This window comes from Carex rostrata, chromosome 11 (assembly GCF_964058835.1).
Source record: "Carex rostrata chromosome 11, lpCarRost1.2, whole genome shotgun sequence".
NCBI lineage: Eukaryota > Viridiplantae > Streptophyta > Magnoliopsida > Poales > Cyperaceae > Carex > Carex rostrata.
Window position 1 is genome coordinate 1,432,634 of NC_135928.1, and position 18,991 is coordinate 1,451,624.

Sequence of the window (18,991 nt, forward strand, 5' to 3'; positions counted from 1 at the left end):
TTTATTTGAAATTTAAAAAATTCAAAAGTATAATTTAATTGGTACTGTTGAATCTCTCCTTTTAAAAATATACTTATTTTGAGTTCAGACAAGTTAGCCTAGAATTATGGCCGAGTGTTATGTTATGGGTCTAATAGTTGTCTAATTTTATTCTTTAATAAATGATCGGAACTTTTATTAATATCTAAAAAAATTAATTAATTTCAAAAACTACTCTCTGTTCGTTGGAATTCCAAAACTGACCAAACTATATTCTTTCTGATTTCAAGCCTACTTTTCGGTTAAAAAAAATTCCGAATTTTAGGACCGATAAAATTATCGCCGGTTTCATAAAAATTCAAATATAGTTTTGAAACTTTGGTGTGAAATTTGTTGTTTCTAAAATATCTGGAATCTCGGTAAGCACGCTCGTGGATGACACGTGCTATCCAGCAAAACTTCAAATTACATTGGAAAAAAAAAAAAAAAAAAAAAGGTGGACTGCCATAGTCCATAGGGAAGCATATCACCTGCCCCCCGGGGTGCAGGAAAATCCTGCCCCCTCAGTCACTGCGGGGTGGGGCCGGATTTAGGATTTAAAGGTTTAGGATTTAGGGTTTAGGGTTTAGGGGGTCCACCAACAGTGACTCTGGGGACATATTTGTCATCTCGGGGGCAGACGATTCAATCCCTAGTCCATAGACCATAGTTATGCCAATTTTCATGACTTCTGACATTGGTCATCTCGCAATCAAGGCTTATTATCTGCATAACAATAAAATTTTCGAATAATATACTTGTATGGCTTAGAATCACATGGACTCGAGGCTTTGAATAATGAAATTTTCATGAACAGGTAAAAAAAATTCCGGACTCAAAAACTTTGAAACCGGTACCTGGACTTGTAATTACAGTTTTTACTCGAACAACAAAGACCTCCTTTTTTGTAATATTTTCCAAAGAGAGATTTTCACACCCGCAAAATCAAGCGAATGCCACACACCTCAGAATGTGTACAATAAGAGAAAGTAGATAAAATTGTAGAAGCATTATATCACCCAGTAAACAAGCAAAGGTTAACAAAAAAATAATTCTCTTTCTTTTTTTTTCTTTTACATTTACAACGCACTGCACATCAAAATTGCATAAATTACACCTAGAATTTTTATTTATCAGTCCACTGACTAATATTAATCCTTCAACCAGCTCCTAAATTTTAATTAAGCACTTGAGAATCCAAATTAGTTAGTGGACTACTAAATTAATTGAGATTTAAAAAAAAAGAAAGAACTATATATCTTTCTAATCTTATTATATATCTATCTATGACTTGTATTGTCACTTTTGATGTATGTACACCTTTTTTCCGAAATCGTTAGCGGATATCTTTATATATACTTCTATGCCTTATTCGGTTCCGGGTATGGATCAACCCAACATTCATCTTCTTTCATTGCTTTCTTCCATCTCTTATTAAACAATATTTGCTCGGCATATGATCGTTGCCTCACCTGTTTAGAGGTAAAAGGAAAAGATTTCTTATTAGAAAGTGTTTCCTCAACAATTGTACTATAAACCATATTATATTATTTATTACACAAAAACCAACTTCTTCAAAAATTGTCTTGTTTTAGTGTTCGTGTTATTAACTCACGAAAATTCAAAAGGTATATGTAATTGACTTTGTGTTACTCTCCGGCATATTACAGCTTTGAAGATTATTCGAATTATGTTTCTTGGGTTTTAAGAGTGTTTTGTTTGCAAAGAACTGCTTTCAGGAATTTATACTAACCTTTATTCTATCATTCTCTTTAGAGGCTGCCGATCCAGCTGGCACCTGAAAATTCAACATAAAAAAATTGGTCTATAGAAGCATATAAATTTTTTTGCCATATTTCACTGCAACAGGTACTTTATATGGAAAATCATCTGATATCAAAATCAATAGTTAGCTAATTACTGTAAAGAAAAAAGACATGCAAATTTATTAAATGCTTGGGTCTTCCTAAAAAAAAACTTTTATTGAAGAAACTAATTATGTAAGCAAGGGCAACACTAAGGAGCACAGATTAAGAAAAACAAAAACAAAAAACATTAATAAAAAAATACCTTTTCATCATGCCCGCCGAGTGTAGGTATTCCCTTATGAAATACATACTCACTGTCTACTACTCCAACATTGATTGTGCGATCCCCCTATATTAATAGAATGACATACCCTGTCAATAGATACACCATCAAAATTGAATGGGTGCAATTGTTTGTGAATTTGCATTTGGGTCCATACATGCAAATATTCCAATTTAATCTAGAACAAAATTTTGGCTAATAAGTACAAGCAGCAAATATGGCAGGTACAGCAGTAAAATTAAAACCATCCTTTGTTCAGTTGCACACTCATTTAAACTAGCAACCCGTGGATATAAATAGAGCTAAACTTAAGCAACATTAATCTCATTTCTGTTGATAGCACAATTCAACTGAATTGAGACGTTATCCTCCATTTAACCAACCTAGCACATTAACCATCAAATGTGAAAAAAAAATGGACATCGGTTTAGCCCCTAAATACTCATCTGAAATATCCTATTGAGAGAATTAGAGAATACAATTAGTAGGCACCTGAGAGCAGTAGCCGAGTTTGTAGTCAAGGCCCCATGCGTAAATTAAATCATTCTGAAATGAAATTAAAGATGATTAAATTGAGATTTACTAAAAAATGCAACAAGGAGATAGTGCATCAAACCAAGATCTGAAAAAAGTACGAAAAAGTTACTTGAATCAAGTGCCACACACACTTCCATGCAGCTCTTGAAAAAACAGGGGCCATCATCTCGACCCACCTTCAAATTTAGAAATAACCATAAGTGGATATTTGCTTTGAGAAAGTGGAAAAGATAAATTTACAATGAGGAGTTCAATTTATGTATTGTGGAATTGTCCTGGATTACATCTTTTCTTACTGTGTTTTTGGGTGTGTATGAGCCGTGATTGCTCTGATTGAATATAGCATTCAATAAGAATTAAACATCCAAACAGAGTGGAATTTGGAACAACCAATGTGAAACTAAAATCCATCCAGTAAATACAAGTAGTAACTACTAACTAGTTCTTTTCTGGAAACCAATAATTATTTGAAAAATAATGATAATAGAAACGAACCCTGTGCAAGGAGGAGCTGTACTGTTCTTGTAGCATCTACCACCACCATTAAATTTGTACATCCTCCTATTCAAAGTAATAGAAAATATTACTACTTAAATATTTTTATAGTTCAACAGAAACAAATTAGTTTTTACCCCTATAAAACATACAATGTACGGAATGCCAACTATATATAACCTCATCCCCACATTTTTTTTTCTCCAATAGCTATCTAATTTTTATAAGAAACAGAGAAGGGTCTCCATAGGATACTTCCCATGATTTATAGTATCTGCGAAAGATTCGAGTTATACTGGGATAGTAGAGGAATTCATCAAATTCTTAGCAAGAAGATATAACGATTCCATCAGACTAAGTGAAAAATTGTTCTTTTAAATAAAAAATAATTAAATAAAACAGTACCTATGAACGTCACCCTTTTTTGATCTAGCAGTGATTCGGTGGTGAATTTGGGATTTCAAATCAAGTGCTGGTTGCGATATCTCCAACCCTTCCCTCTTCACTATTGATAGATATCTACAAAAAAATTTAAAAAGGGCAAACAGAATTATAACAGAAACAATGTAATTTAATATAAATAACGGGTCATAATTTTGATAGCAATAATTGCGAGCTTTAATGGAGTCGGGTGATCAGGTCCCAGGGCCTATACTTTTTTTTTTACTAAGAGAAGCTAGGACACAAAACTGAACTCGTCTCCACCTGATACATTTAAAAGATGTTCTGTTCTCCTTGCATTTTACTTTCCTATGACATATAATTTCTTTGGAGAAAATAATTAATGGGGTCAACATTCATGTTTTTAATAGCACCAGTAAAGGTATGTAGCACATTGTTGTACCTTAAAGGATGGAAGTTTGCAACACCTAGATCTTCGTCAAAGAGAAATATATAATCATACTCGGCAACAATATCTGGATGGAGAAATCTTTTCGCGAACCACCTGTAAAAATAAAATGTATGTTAGTTCTTCCATTTATTATTTAAAGGGTGTGTCAGTGAAATTTCAGAACATATAAAAGAAAGTATCTCAGGTACAAGTTGAAAATAAAAAAAATGTAATGAACATATGCAGGTTTTCTATTTGCAAACATCAAGAGATCATGGACTAATGTGTGAAAATGGACCTTTACCATTTAGTTTGGTTAATTGCAGAAACATGCAATGCGCCATCACTCCATTTCAGGTCCCTCCATTTATCGACTTCCCCGTCATAGTGGAATAGCATCACAACAAATTGTGTAGAAGGAAACTGAACCAAATGAAACCAAAATCAATAACCAAATACATAAACATTAAACATTATAGAAGCGTCAGTGTTACCCCTGCAAAGCATTGAAAGATCATGCATGCTATATTACAAATGAAGAAGCATCCAGAATTCATCTTAAAATGATGACAAAAATCCAGTATACTTCTTCAAAGGATCAGAAATAGCTTCTCTTTCTCCAATTTCCTCTTAATGAAATATGCCCAATTACCCTGCCTCTCTGAAGATGAGAGGCAGGGTAATTAAAAAAATTGGAAAAGGTTGGCACTGAAAAGGATTTGGAAAAGGAAATGTATAGCCGATAAGTCTCATGTTTCTTAGATAATATATTGCTTACTTTCAATAATGCTTACAGAGGCATCCACAAATCAGATAATTTCAAATGTCAAACACATAATGTTAGAAGATAAGTATCTTCTTAAACATAAAAGCATTTTGCGAAATTAAAAAACTTTAAAAATAAATGTTATTACCTTTGACACAATATCATTTACAACATCCTTTTGCTTTATTCCGACAGGTATTGCCAGTAAGCTTTTTGATGCCTTTTTGATGTGCTGTTTTTTATTTTCACATAGGAACTGAGAAAAGTTAATTTATAGCAACAATGCTACCAAATAATCTAATAGAAAGAGATATCATTTACCTAATTAAGGACTAATTTAACTTTATAGCCTAACAAAATAAAACAAAACAAACAAAAAGTACCGCAGAAAAACTATTTAGCCTAACCCAACTTGTGTGGGACTAAAGGCTTGGTTGTCTTGGCTAAGTAGTTTTTACTATGACACTAAAATAGAATCTGATTAACAAAGTAAATAATTGCTATACCAAGTAAAACTCAATGAAGTATCTTATAAACATAAAAGAAAAGAAAATTGAAGGACCTTCATTTCATGAGAACCCAATGAAGGTTCCATGTCCAGATTAGATGTCTCACTGACTATGCCTTTCGGCAATGGTTCACTTCCCAGCGGCTTACAACGAGGCTATATACAAAATAAAAGATCCAAAATTACAAGTTTGGAAAAATTATGTAATTATTTATTCAAATGCCAGACAAAAGAAAAGTTAACCTAAATATTAGAAGCATAATTATGGTAAATCGTCACAATAGATGCCAGTAATGGAGACAACAACACCCATATTAATAATATCTTGCATCTAATAATCGAAGGTTGTTTAAGTTTGTATTGATTGCATTTATAACTTAATTATGATTGTATGTTTTTGTTGGCTTCATTTCCTCTTGAGTCATGTAAGAAGGTAAATAGTTGGCATGGTGCAAGTAACCCTGGAAACTGGTATGATGATATGTCATGGGACCAATGAATGTTAGCCTACATTTTCGTATACATTGGCTGATACATTCTAATAATATTTTTCATCAGAAAATTCAGTACTGGTATGGAAGTCCTAAAGGAACAATAATGCACAAGAGCAGTATCAAATTCTCTTAATAAAAGATGGTATAGTAAAAGTGAAAACCTGGCATTTGTCCGGCTGGTCTGGCAGGTGCATGTCCACATGCATATGCGAATCAGAAGCTTTAACTTTTCTCAAGACAACAGGCAATGTCTACAAAATAAAAATAAAAAAATGTAAACATACTGGTAACTTCTACAAAGAATAAAGATGTCAACTTATATTTACCGTGCTCCATACATAAAAGAGCATCGAAGGACCAAGGATCAAAATTTCCATTCAAAACCTTATTTTACGAAAATGTATTCTATGGACAAGTTCAGTTAAACAATGATTTCTGGGATTTTTCCTGGTTTCATCGTGCTGTACCAAATCAACAGGTAACAGGTAAATACCGTACAAGCATTCCTCAATTGGAAACTTGCTCTCGAGAACAACTCCAGGAAAAATTCAAAATAAAACAAAATTAAACTTTTGTTTTCTTTGGTGTGGCAACAAACCAGCTCCTCTCCATACATAGCAGTAAAATATGAATTTGAAAAATAAACTAATGTTTGGTTTGGTACTGCAACAGACCAGCTCCTCTGTACATACTAGAGAATGATAGCATATGAAGAAAGATACCTGTTGATATCCAACAGAGACGAAGAAACTAGCGAGAAATAAGATGCCTGAGAGTAGAATAATCATCGGCAAGAGATTGCAAAAGAAAAATCTCTTATTTGGGGGCTCTGTTTGCGCTATGCTCTGTAAAACATACAAAAATAAAGGGAGATGAGAACAGGATTATGTAGGATTAGCACAAAGTGGTCCTACATATATACCACCAGCTTTCATATAATCAGAAACAATCAACATTAACAATTGAAAGAAGAAGCAAATAAAAAAAAAGGCGAAAACAATTGCATCAGACATCAATATTGTACCAGTCAAATTGGTATTGATGTCTGGTAAATAAAGTGAAGCTTTATTCAACTTATGACAACAATTACTAATCAATAAATTTATATAAAAATTTCTGGCAAAAAAAGAAAATAAGAAGCAGAATTAAGAAACTGAACCATACCATCCCTAACCAACACTGGAAACCTTGAAGACCAGAATAATGAACTTTATTATTGTTACGCAAGTCCATTCTCTCCATGCAAAAAAAAAAAATGATGCAGTTCTTCTCTATTGTAAAATGTAATGGAGCTTTTTTTTATATTGATTGTTGTAATGGTATCAAATGCATATGTATTTATATTGATAGTTGAAATATTGGTAGCCATCTATTTTAGCGTGTTACTATATTTTGAAGAAAAGTTCAAGAATAGTTATCACATACAACCCAATTTGTATAGATATTTCAAGTACTGGTTTTTTTAGAATAATATTACTATATTTAGATCAAATTCAAAAGAATAATTTCCACTTATAATTTGTTTTCACTTTAATTCTGCTCTCTATATACTATATATAACTTAAAAGCTTTATACATTTACTTAATTTCCTCCAGAGGGAACAAAATGGAAATCCTAAATATAGGAGGGTTATATTAAATAAACTAGAACTAAATGGGAAAGGTACACCAACCGAACAGCCTGAATAGAGAACGTAAGCATAAAGCAATCACCAAACAGATTTGTACATTCTACCAGAACATGCAAACTTCGGATATAGTCAAAGAATATGAACACACATATCACAAATAGATAGAAATTAAAATATTTCACTTTTCTCCTTAAAAACCTCAATATCACGTGTACCACTACCAATGCAAAATGATAATATTATTATATTAATCCCAACTCTCCACCTTTCGTAAATATTAAATGTAGCAAAAAGAGTGGGGAAAGATTGAATTAGGGATGATTTGAACATCTTTTAAATTAATTGAAGTAAATTAATAAAGTGAGGGGTCAAAACGATAATTTTTATTTAACAGGGGTATGAGTTACATTTGTAATCCTATGTTTCGCAGGGCATGCATGGTAATTCGAGTTTCAGCAAATAAAATATATCAACATCGTTCCGGGAACAAAATAATAGAAGAAAAAAAAAAACTTACATATACGAAATTCTTCATCTTCCTTGAACAATTGAACTCCAAACTGAAAAGAGCAAAGACAAAATAACAAAAAAGGAAAAAGGCAAGTTTAGTACCTTTTCAACATAAAACCAAACAAAATCATATACTTTCTGGGTTGAATTTTGTAAAGAAAAAGGAATAAAAACCGAAGAAAGGGAGATTAAGACTTTTTCATGCTCTTGGTAACGAAGATTTAATTACAATTTAAGCATGAATCAGATATACAAACCAGAGAATAATTTCTGTAGACAGATAAACCCCTCGTAAGTCGTACACAGGATCATAACAATTGAACACGCAAGAAGAAATTTCGAATATCTAAATTTTGGATGCGAAAGCTTCACAGACAACGAAATAAAGCATGAAAAGTCTGACGAAAAATACAGAGCACTTACCATGAAAAGGCTGAATTGAAGAACAGAGCACCGCCTCTCGAGAGGGAGAAAGAGAAATAAAAAGGATTATTGATTTTGTTATGTTTTTTGGATTCCGATTACAATTCACAACAGAGGTCTTTGCTTTTAGGATAAATTAAAGGTATTGGTGAGGTGAGCGTTTCTTTTCGGTTTCTCGTATGCATTTATTTCAGTAGTCAACTAGTCAGAGAAAGAGCGAGAAAGAAATGGAACAAATGTCTAGAGAGAGAGAGACGGTCAGACGGTGAGAGCTTTGTAATTTTGTATAGTGTGCACTCAAGTCTTTGCTTCATCGTTAGAGAGCGAATTGACGGCTTTGGTGCTTTCTCTATTTCTAAGCTAAACTTGGTCTAACTACTACCAAGGAGTTCGTTTAAAATTCTCATGCTTTTTCCGAAGAGTCGAGTTTGAATTTATTTTTGTGCTTCAAATTTTTTTTTCATTTTTTTTTGAATTTCGAATAGTCAATTTGAACTGTTTAACAAAATTTACATATTAAAATAGGGTTGAATATAGGGCCTATGTCTCCGGAATCACACTAATTTTAAACTCTTTTTCTATAAGAAACTTTTATATTCATGTAATTGTTATTTAAGGTATTGTTAGTGTAAAAATTTATACACAAAAATGTCTATGAATTACCATGAACACTTATTATGCAACTTTGAACACAATATTGTTAAAGTAAATATATCAAAAATATTGACATTTAAGTATATAACTTTAACACTAGAAAATTTGCTTTTCTTTCAAATTTTCTTCAATTTAGTATATTATTTAAGGAGAATTTCACTTATAGTTCTCAAAAACTTCAAAATTACGTATTTTTTCTCTGAACTTCAAAATTACATATTTTCTCCTCAAAAGTTCCAAACTTACAAATTTACTCATTTTATTGTCTTTTATATTAGAAATATATTCTTGATAGCATCTACCAAGCTTTCAAAAAATATATATATATTAGAAATCATTTTAAATTTATAAATATCCATTTTACTCTTTATTAAAATCATAAAAAGTTGTAGTTTGTTTAATAAAAATGCCGGGCTTATATTTGATAGTTTTTTTAGGGTAAAATGTGTATTTTATAATAAGTAAAGTGTATAACAGATATTTTATAACATCAACATTTTTCTTAAACAGACTATATTATTTTTTATATTTTTAATAAAAGATAAAATGGGTATTTTACAAATTTAAAATGAGTTTTAATATAAAAGACAATAAAATTGGTAAATTTGTGAGTTTTGGAAGTTTAGAGAGGGGAATACGTAATTTTGAAGTGCCACACATGAAATTTCCCCTATTATTTAATATGTCATCTAAAATTGTGAATATCAATGTTTTAAATAACATGTCATAGCTATAGCATTTTCGGACCTTAAACACTAAGTTATGGGATAAAAGTGTGCTATTTTATCTATGACTGCTATAGCGCGTAGCGTGTAACGCAAATAGCACACACTAAATTGAAGACTTTTATTTCAAGACTGCATAGGCCTTTATTTCAAGACTCAAATTGAAAATTTCTTATAAGGATCAATTTTTTAAGACCATATTATTTTTGCTTCTAAATTGAAAAATATAGATAGTTATGATATGATGCTTAGGTTATTTTGAATAGAAAAATAAAAATAGTTTCTATCATGATGTTTAGGTTATTTTGAATAAAAAAAGATAAATAGTTTATGATATTAATAAGGATATTTTGAATAAGAATTTAGATTTTGTACTGGTTCTGAATATGAATAATAATTTCTTAATTAATTTGGTGTGACTTATTGTTCTATGAGATTTTAAGTAATAATGATAATTAGTCGAATTATATAATATAATTTCTTAAAGAAAAAAAAAACATTATGTAAGATAGCTTTCGTTATAGCTACGTTATTCGCAATAGTTTTTTTTTTTTTCTAAACTTCCCGCAATAGTGATAATCACTATTTAGAACTTTGGTGAATATTGATGTAAAAATTATGATACTTTACTATTTACATATTGAAATGCCATGTATCACTTGTAAGAGATTAGAATTCCATTAATAATAACCTTTTCCCAATCCTCAAATTAATTGCATTCCAATAGATTGTAACACTCGGAAAATAATGAAAAATATATTAAGTTCACCGCCTGCTAAAAATGTTTTCAACGATCTGGCATTTAATATAATTTTATGTATACACCGGGTCCACACAACTGTTAACCAAGAGAAGCAAATCGGGATTATCGAGTAAGCAGTCCAACGTGAAGAGATGGCGGGCCCCACCCAATGATGTTCTGAAATAGTGGAACGCTTCCCTTCTCCGGTTACTTGTGAACTGGAGATCCTCATTATCTTAAAAACTATTCCGTTTTTTTTTTAATACCACCAAAAATAAATCGGAATTAAATAAATACCACCGGATTTCATAAATTTAAGATTTCGCCACGTTCGCAAAATGAATTTGCGCACCGATCCGTTCCCGACTGACCCGTTCCCGACTGACCCGTTTCCAGACCCGTTCACAAAATCATTCTGCGATCCGACCCGTTTCCGACTGCCATTTTGCGGACCGACCCGTTCACAAAACCATTTTGCGGACCGACCCGTGGACCCGTTTCCGACCTGACTCGTCCGCCTGACCCGCTCCCGCCTGACCTGTTCCATGACCCGTTCGCACAACCATTTTGTGGACGGATCCGTCCACAAAATGGTTCTGCGCACTCATAACTTTAGCATATATATACACATCAGATCGATTCTGTTTCCATTCTCCATTCATTCTTCACCAAAGGCAGCAGCAAAGGTGCGTTTTTTTCCATCATTTTTTTAAAAAAATTATTTTTTTTAGTATTATTTAATTTAGTTCATTATTTTGTAATATTAGGTTCATTCAATCGATTATGATTGGAATTGCTTGTTATTTTGGTGGTGAAGTATTACAAGGACCAAATGGCGCTTATTATAGCCACCAAATACCGAGAATGTTCAATATCGGCTTAGGTTTGGATTTTAGGGGTATAAATAGGGAAGTGTACCAACAACTCAGTATTGACCACTGTAATTATGAACTGGTAATTTCCGCAAGAATCAATATTGGCCAAGGCAACCAAACATGGTTTCAACAGCTTCCGGTACAAGACGATAGCAGCTGGGGGTTATATGTCAATATGACAATGAATATGACCACCCCTTTCAAGTTCTTAGAGTTATATGTGGTAGCCAACCCTAGACAAAATCCTAGACAGAACTCCAGACAGAACAACAGACAATTGTTGCAGTTGACTCAGGGTTTGGGGCTCGAGCAATCTGTAGCGGGTCCTAGTCAGGCCCCATCTGTAGCGGGTCCTAGTCGAGCGCCATCTGTAGCTGGCCCTAGTAGGGTCCAATCTGACAGGGGTCAATCCCCGATTCCATCCTCGTCCTCTAGCCGAGTCCAACCTGAGAGGGACCGATCTGAAACTCCAGAACGACTTTATTATGGTGATAATACGGACGAGGATCCTGAAGAAAGGGAGGCAGAGGCTAATTGGGATGATAATGGGAACGGTGGAGTATCAGATCACAGTGATGAGGATACTGGTATTCCTGTGCTTGGTAGACGGAAGTGGCCTATAGTGGATCGTGGGGAAAGACATCAGTTTGAGCAATTTCATGACACATCAGGGTTTGAAGAGGCCGATAGCTCTTTTTTTGTGACTTGTGAGGTATGTTTGTTAATTTATATTTAATTTTAATTTAATTATTAAATTGTTGTTATTAAATTGATGTTGTTTAATTTTTGTTGTTTCTTTTGTAAATTAAAAGGGAGAAAGACATCAATTGTCTGAGGGGATGACATATGACAGCAAGGATAAGATGAAATATACAATTAACCACTGGCACATTCAACAAAATAGGGAGATAAAAAATACACACAGCGATACCACCAGGTTGAGGTACAAGTGTGTTAGCGCCCAGTGTAGGTGGGCGTTGGTTGCGAGGGCTACAGGCTTTGGTAATACTTGGGCCATCACGAAGAATGCGGCTAAGCACACATGTCACGCATTGGCATCCAGGTTAGATCATGTACAGTTGACGTCCGCTATGGTCGCCAACTGTATAAAATTGTCATTGGAAAAAAATGTTGATATTACTATCAGAGCAGTCGCTGACTTATGTGCTGAAAGGTACGAGGGCAGATCGAAGGAAGTTTTGTAAGGAAAGAGTAAGGTTCTTCATCTTCTCCATAAACTGTGACGCGAAAATCATACGGCCTCCACTCGACATGTAGATCTGGAGTCATCTGCTCGAATTGAGTTCTGAAAAAGAAAACTCCTGAAGGCTTGCCGTGAGGAGTCGCGACAAAGTTCTTTCTAGCGCAGAATCTCTGAGCATACGCAGGACAGGTCTCCCCGTCCGGATGACCCCAGTTTGGAGCCCAACCGGCCTCTAGTGGTTGTGGACGACCAAATGGAAATCTCTTCCACGACCAATGCTGAAGGAGACCAATCGGTCCGTACAGACCAGCTTTGTCGATCTATTTTTATACAAGTTGCGGTTATTTTTAATTCAATAAGAGAAAATAATTTATTTACAAAAAGAAGAGAAAGTATTTTATACCCGGCACGCAATGCATAAGGCTCGGTATAGACATGCCAAGACCGCTGCCCCCCCAATTCATCTGTGGAGGGTCTGCCAAATCCCTTAGCCACTGGAGCATACAAGCAGGGACGGTGCTCCCAGAGGAATCTGGAAACAACCAGCTCCATTATGTAAGCCCGTGTCCACCGATCTATCATCTCCTCAGACACCTTTTCTTCCAATTTACCACTACAAATACGAACTAATTTAGTACAGAGTATGAAGCATCACAATCAAATACTTATTATTAGAAAAATGCAACTTACTTGAATGCCGCCCACAAAGAAGGAATACTAATGTCATTCTTCGATGCAACCATCGACCTCTTGAGGGATCTTTCCTTCATCAGGTTGGGTCCCAACAGTTCTTCAACGTCCTTTGTGAAGTCCCCGTACTCCACACCCGTCACAGCCCGTCCAGTAATAGGCAGTCCCCAGAGACAACTGACATCCTGCAGAGACACTGTAATCTCTCCAACGGGCAGGTGGAATGTGTGTGTCTCTGGCCGCCACCTCTCGACTAACGCAGATAGAAGAGCGACATCTGCGACAATGGGGGTCAGCTGTGAGACATGCCACAGACCTAAACTCTTCAACGCGGGAGCACAACGCTTGTCGTAGAGGATACTCATCTTATTGTTTCGCGTCCCCGTCAAGGTATGAATCTGCATTCAATTTCAAAACATACAAACATATAAATTACCTATTTTTATCTAAATGAAAATGAAAATTATTTGCATTTCTTAAAACTTAAACTTACATATGCGTTTCTGATCTTGTGCTCCTCGAATTTATACCAGCAAAGAGGGCTGATACTCTCTTTCGTCATATTTGGAAATATGTTTCGGGCCAGTGATAAATCCAACTGTAAATCATCTTGCGTACGGTTTTCATTGGTACCGCTGGTTGACGCCATACTAATATCAAATTTATCAATTTTGTCAATTTTGACCTCTTTATTTAATTTCAAACAGTACAAATATCTATGGTAATTCAATAATATATCACCATTCTTGGATGAATCGGTAAAATATCATACAATCTACGCTAATTCAGAAAAAAAAAATTCCAAATTGGTCCATTTCCACTCTACTTTTGGTCTAAATACAACACTGTAATAATAATAATAATATATTACAATTTTTTGACATTTCTAAATTTGTCGATTTCTAAATTGGTACATTTCTAAATTCTAAATTCTAAATACAATTCACAATTCTAAATTGATCTAAATACACAAATATTTTGGTATCCAACTAAACTAAACTAAACTACTAGTTTGATTTAATTTACAATATACTACTATTTAATAAAATATGTATACAATTATCTACAAATATACTACAACATACGATTTTGGTCTAATTTACACAAGTATCTACAAAATTTTAAAAAAAATGGTCTAATTTACAATATAATACTATTTTGGTACCTACCTAAATTATACTACTTAAACTAAACTAAACTAGTTAATTAAATTAAACTAAACTAATTAATTCTACTTAAATTAAATTAAACTACTTAATTAAACTACTTAAACTAAACTACTTAATTAAATTAAACTACTTAAATAAATTAAACTACTTAAAATAAAAAAAATAAAATTTACCTTTTATCCCGTCAGGTGCGCAGGCAGAGGAGAAGAGTTCAGCTTGGTAAAAAATGCCACTGTCATTCCCTTTATCCGGATGCACCACGTTCGCCAAATGGTTGTGCGAACGGGTCATCGGGAGCGGGTCGGGCGGGAGCGGGTCAGGCGGGCAGGTCATGTCGGAAACGGGTTCACGGGTCGGTCTGCAAAATGGTTTTGTGAACGGGTCAGTCGGAAACGGGTCGGTTCGCAGAATGATTTTGTGAACGGGTCGGTGCGCAAATTCATTTTGCGAACGTGGCGGAATCTTAAATTTATGAAATCCGGTGGTATTTATTTAATTCCGATTTATTTGGATGGTATTAAAAAAAAAAACGGAAAACTATTTGGATGTGATGATCACTATAAAAATGATACAATTTATTTTCTCGTGATAATACTTATTAGTTATTATCCTACTTTTTTTCTGTAAGAGATAAACTAACTATGGCCAATATTTTTAGTGTGCAATTATCAAGTCTTAACAATTTTCTACACGGATATGTATAATACGAATCTATCTGTAATATGCAAATTAATTTTCCCTTGGGCTTATTTTCAATTTGCTTAGAATTGGATATGTTGAGGCCGGCGGTGGTAATAATGGAGAGTGTGTTTGATTGTTTTGTAAAGGTAGGGTCCACTTGTGGGGTAGGACGCTGATGTGCAGCTGCATGAAAGAGAAGAGAAAGCTTCTTTCACTCCCCCACTCCAGCACCCTTTTAAAGATTGTGGATGGATTAATAATTTAATATATCATTGATAAGCACATAACGTACTACCCTCAAAAACTAAACAGAATCGGCGTCTTTTATATATATACCCTTTAACATTATCAAAATTATTTGGTGTCATTTATTATTTAATTAGATGTTTCAAAATTATGTCTATGTGCATTATAGTTCAGTTTAATTAATTGCTCTGGTGTTGTACTTTATTATTCATTTTAAATATCTGGAATTAAAACTGTGTGATCTATTATTAATTTAAATCAGACAATACATATCAAATAATAATATAAAATGTATATAAAGTTTGCTATAATTTGTCTTATGTTTTTATTTTATTATTCTAAAATGTTTACGTTTATTATTACACTTGTATATTCATTAATAGTATCTATTGATTACCAATTTCTACCCCATATTGAAAATCTGTAATTGTCGATTATCTGTATTGTATCATCTTTCAGTTAGATACGAATTTAGTTCGATTAACAACATGGGTATGATTTTAACACTGTTTTATATGCATGTCATATTTTAATTAATTTAATGTTTAGGGGTGTATATGCAGAACATTTAATTTGAGTTCGCTGGATGCCTTGATTCAGTACTCAGTAGTAACCAGGGGAGGGGTTTACCAGGTGACAGAGACTCCCGACAGCATTTTCAATCACACTGGTAAGATAATGATAATGATAATGATAATGAACGAGACTACTTTAATATTATTTTTTAAAATATATTATATAATATTTATAAAAATAGAACATATCAATTAAAAAAAAAAAAAAAAAAAAAACTAAATAAGACAAACTAATTAGTTGTCGGAACAAATTAAAGAAAATAACTAATTAGAATAAAACGGCCCGCCAACTCTCACATCGAATTAGTTGTCGGAACAAATTAAAGGTACCATCCCCATCGAATTAAGACCTAATCATAGAGACCAAGCTCACAAAACTTTTACATGCACTGTAATTCTAATTCTCCCGAGGCTCAGGAAGACACCTACGGAATACCCAATGCCATCTCTTACCGAGGCGACCGGATCACCTCCCCAGAGCCACTGGATTAGAATGAAACATTCACATATTTTAAAGTTTAAAAAAAAAAGATATGATGAATCATCTCTATTTGATGACGATATTTTATTTGTTAATTGTGATTCCTTAGGAAAAAAAAAAGGTAATATTAATTTATGCGGCTGTCTCCATCAAATACTTATATACATTACAAGTCTTTATGAAATGTTCAAATGAGAAACTGTCTATTTTAAAATAAAAGAATGATCAATCATTTATAAAAGATAGACATATTTTACGAACGATATTTAACAAGTGATTCCGTAGGAAGAAAGTAATATTATTTAATGTGGCTGTCACAAGTCAAATACTTATATACATCACAAGTCAATGTTGTAGACCAAATGCTGTCATAGTCTACAACTTAATATACCCCTTAACATACTTGTTATATGATGTCAAATAATGTATGCGGAATTTTATTATTCGTTATTTATATAGAGGAGGATTCAAATAGCTCCTTTTTTTGCATCCATTATGTCTCTATTTTTTAAAACTTTATAAATCACATGTAATGATGTTATTTTGACATTTAAATTTTTGTTTTCACAATAAAACAAAAAAAAAAATCCAACCTCTCTCCAAATTAAAATTAAGGTGATATGAAGGGGTAAAAATACAATGGCAACGAGAAAGTAGGAAATGGGAGGCAGTCCTTTTATTATACTTACATGTTTATTAACAGTTACAAAATCTTAATTTAGAATCTCTTTCTTCTTTGGTCCGGCCTCTTTTTTTGTCGAAAAGAAGATACATTCAGCAGGGAAAATAAAAAAAAATAAAAAAAATCCTTCTGAACTGTAACTTGCAATATTCTCTAATTCAGGCGAAAATGAACAATTGTCACTATTTTTTCTGATGCGTGGCGCAACTCTGACCGTTGGTTGTTTGATCGGACAGTTTGGGTGTGTCTCGGTTCCATCTGGTGAGATCGGGGGATTACCCTTTTAATTGCAGATGTGTTATTTTGCTGCTTTATTTGGGTGGTTTTCTAATTGGTTGACCCAGGTTATGCAGGTGGATCCCTTAAAAGTAACTCAATTTTTGAGTTTTGGATCGGGACCATTTGATTCAAATCTGTCGTTCGGGATAGCCTCAGAATTCGAATCCGTCGCTCGAGATGTGTGCGCTCCACTTCAGATGGATCGTCACGGATTCAAATCGGACGGTCCCGATCTAAAACCCAAAAATTGAGTTACTTCACTGATCTGAATTCGTTTTTATAGAATAGAAAATTGCCCGTACTTTTTTGTATTCCATGTATACTGCCACGTGTAATAAAAGAGGAGGGTTCAAATGCACCCAAATGTACTCTATTTTTCAAATCTTTTTTCTCTGTTTTCAAAGTCCGAATAGTCAATCCGAACCGTTAGATGCGATCTATATATTAAGATGTGCTTGAAGACCAAATTTTATATTTTTTAGAATTTTTTTACTATTTATTAAGCCACTTTGAAAATCGCCGATTTTACATTTTCTGGACCATTGGATCAGTGATTTTCAAAGTGGCTTAATAAATAGTAAAAAAATTCTAAAAAATGTAAAATTTGGTCTCCAAGCACATCTTAATATATAGATCGAATCTAACGGTTCGGATTGACTATTTGGACTTTGAAAACGAAGAAAAAGGATAGAGTGCATTTGGGTGCACAAAAATTTAGGTGCATTTGAACCCTCTCGTAATAAAAATGATCGGCCCGAATTAATTCTCTGAGATATCTCATATTTTGTGTGATTTTTTGGAAAATTTTAACTATTCAAATACATTTTCCACGAATCTCAAAGCTCAAATAATACTAGCCCTGTGCTATCCCCATTCCCCGTATGGCGGATAGGCACCGGATACGTCGGTTACGCAAAATAGGAGATATCTCAGAGGATACACACACACTCAATCCGAATTAATAATGCGAGGCTAGGTTACTCATTTTTTTTATTGCTAACATTATAAATTAATATAAATTAAATTGATAAAACAAGATTTTTTTATTTTAAAAATAAAATCACAATGTGTTGTTGCAGTCCATTAACCGTAATTAATGACGATATAGACCATAATGAATTATTGCAGACATTTTTTCCGCTAATAGAGAGAGAGAAAAAATGCGCAATTAAAACAAATCTGATCATTATGACTCATCTCTTGTGGTCACAACCATTCATTGTGATTTTGTTATTTTTGAAAATTAAAAAAAAATTATGGTATCAATTTGATATATTATTTTTCAAATGCTATGAAAATAAATTTGAGCTAGGTTTCTTATACTGGTTCTGCATTTATTCATTGCAAGAAGCGTCGAATACAAGTGGGTCCTGTTGGTCAGTGTCCTTTGAGTTTAACCTTTTGCGTTAGTTAATGTTCGTATATTTTTTCCCGAAATTTTTATTTTTACTATTAAAAAAAAGATAAGCTAAAAAATTATTCTGGTTAGAATTTCATTTTTAACATGGTCGGCCATATGAAATTGTCAATAGAAATTGAGTATCCGCAATTTGAAATGACGGATACAAACTTTTACCAAAATTTTCCAAACAAAACAATTGCTTTGTTTTCAAAAACGCTGAGATGATACGGACTCTGCCTTTTTAGTCAAAGGGGCTAAAAAAAGTTTTTGTCCGTAAGTTC

At 33.3% G+C, this 18,991-nt stretch overlaps 1 protein-coding gene across 3 annotated transcripts; it reads right to left on the minus strand.

Annotated features, from left to right (window-relative positions):
- Positions 1-1,008: 1,008 nt before the first annotated feature.
- Positions 1,009-8,540, minus strand: LOC144561761 (uncharacterized). Of its 3 annotated transcripts, none has more exons than XM_078310856.1 (15): positions 8,306-8,539; positions 7,890-7,932; positions 6,464-6,586; positions 5,903-5,992; positions 5,302-5,403; positions 4,888-4,971; positions 4,278-4,396; positions 3,986-4,087; positions 3,547-3,660; positions 3,142-3,207; positions 2,756-2,822; positions 2,602-2,655; positions 2,089-2,175; positions 1,772-1,816; positions 1,009-1,490 (listed from the first exon to the last, which is right to left on the minus strand). In XM_078310856.1, the coding sequence occupies exons 2-15, from the start codon at positions 7,905-7,907 to the stop codon at positions 1,380-1,382; spliced, it is 1,182 nt and encodes a 393-aa protein (XP_078166982.1). In that variant the 5' UTR covers positions 7,908-7,932; positions 8,306-8,539; the 3' UTR covers positions 1,009-1,379. The 3 variants fall into 3 exon arrangements, with proteins under 3 accessions (XP_078166982.1, XP_078166981.1, XP_078166983.1); XM_078310855.1 differs by having other exon boundaries at positions 7,890-8,152; positions 8,306-8,538; XM_078310857.1 differs by lacking the exon at positions 3,142-3,207 and having other exon boundaries at positions 7,890-8,152; positions 8,306-8,540.
- Positions 8,541-18,991: the final 10,451 nt, after the last annotated feature.

Coding starts and splice junctions, on each gene's coding strand:
- LOC144561761 (XM_078310856.1), bottom strand. Junction 4,397..4,887: donor TAAATGATATTGTGTCAAAG/GTAATAACATTT, acceptor CATTTGGTTCAG/TTTCCTTCTACACAATTTGT. Junction 2,656..2,755: donor GTGTGTGGCACTTGATTCAA/GTAACTTTTTCG, acceptor ATTTCATTTCAG/AATGATTTAATTTACGCATG.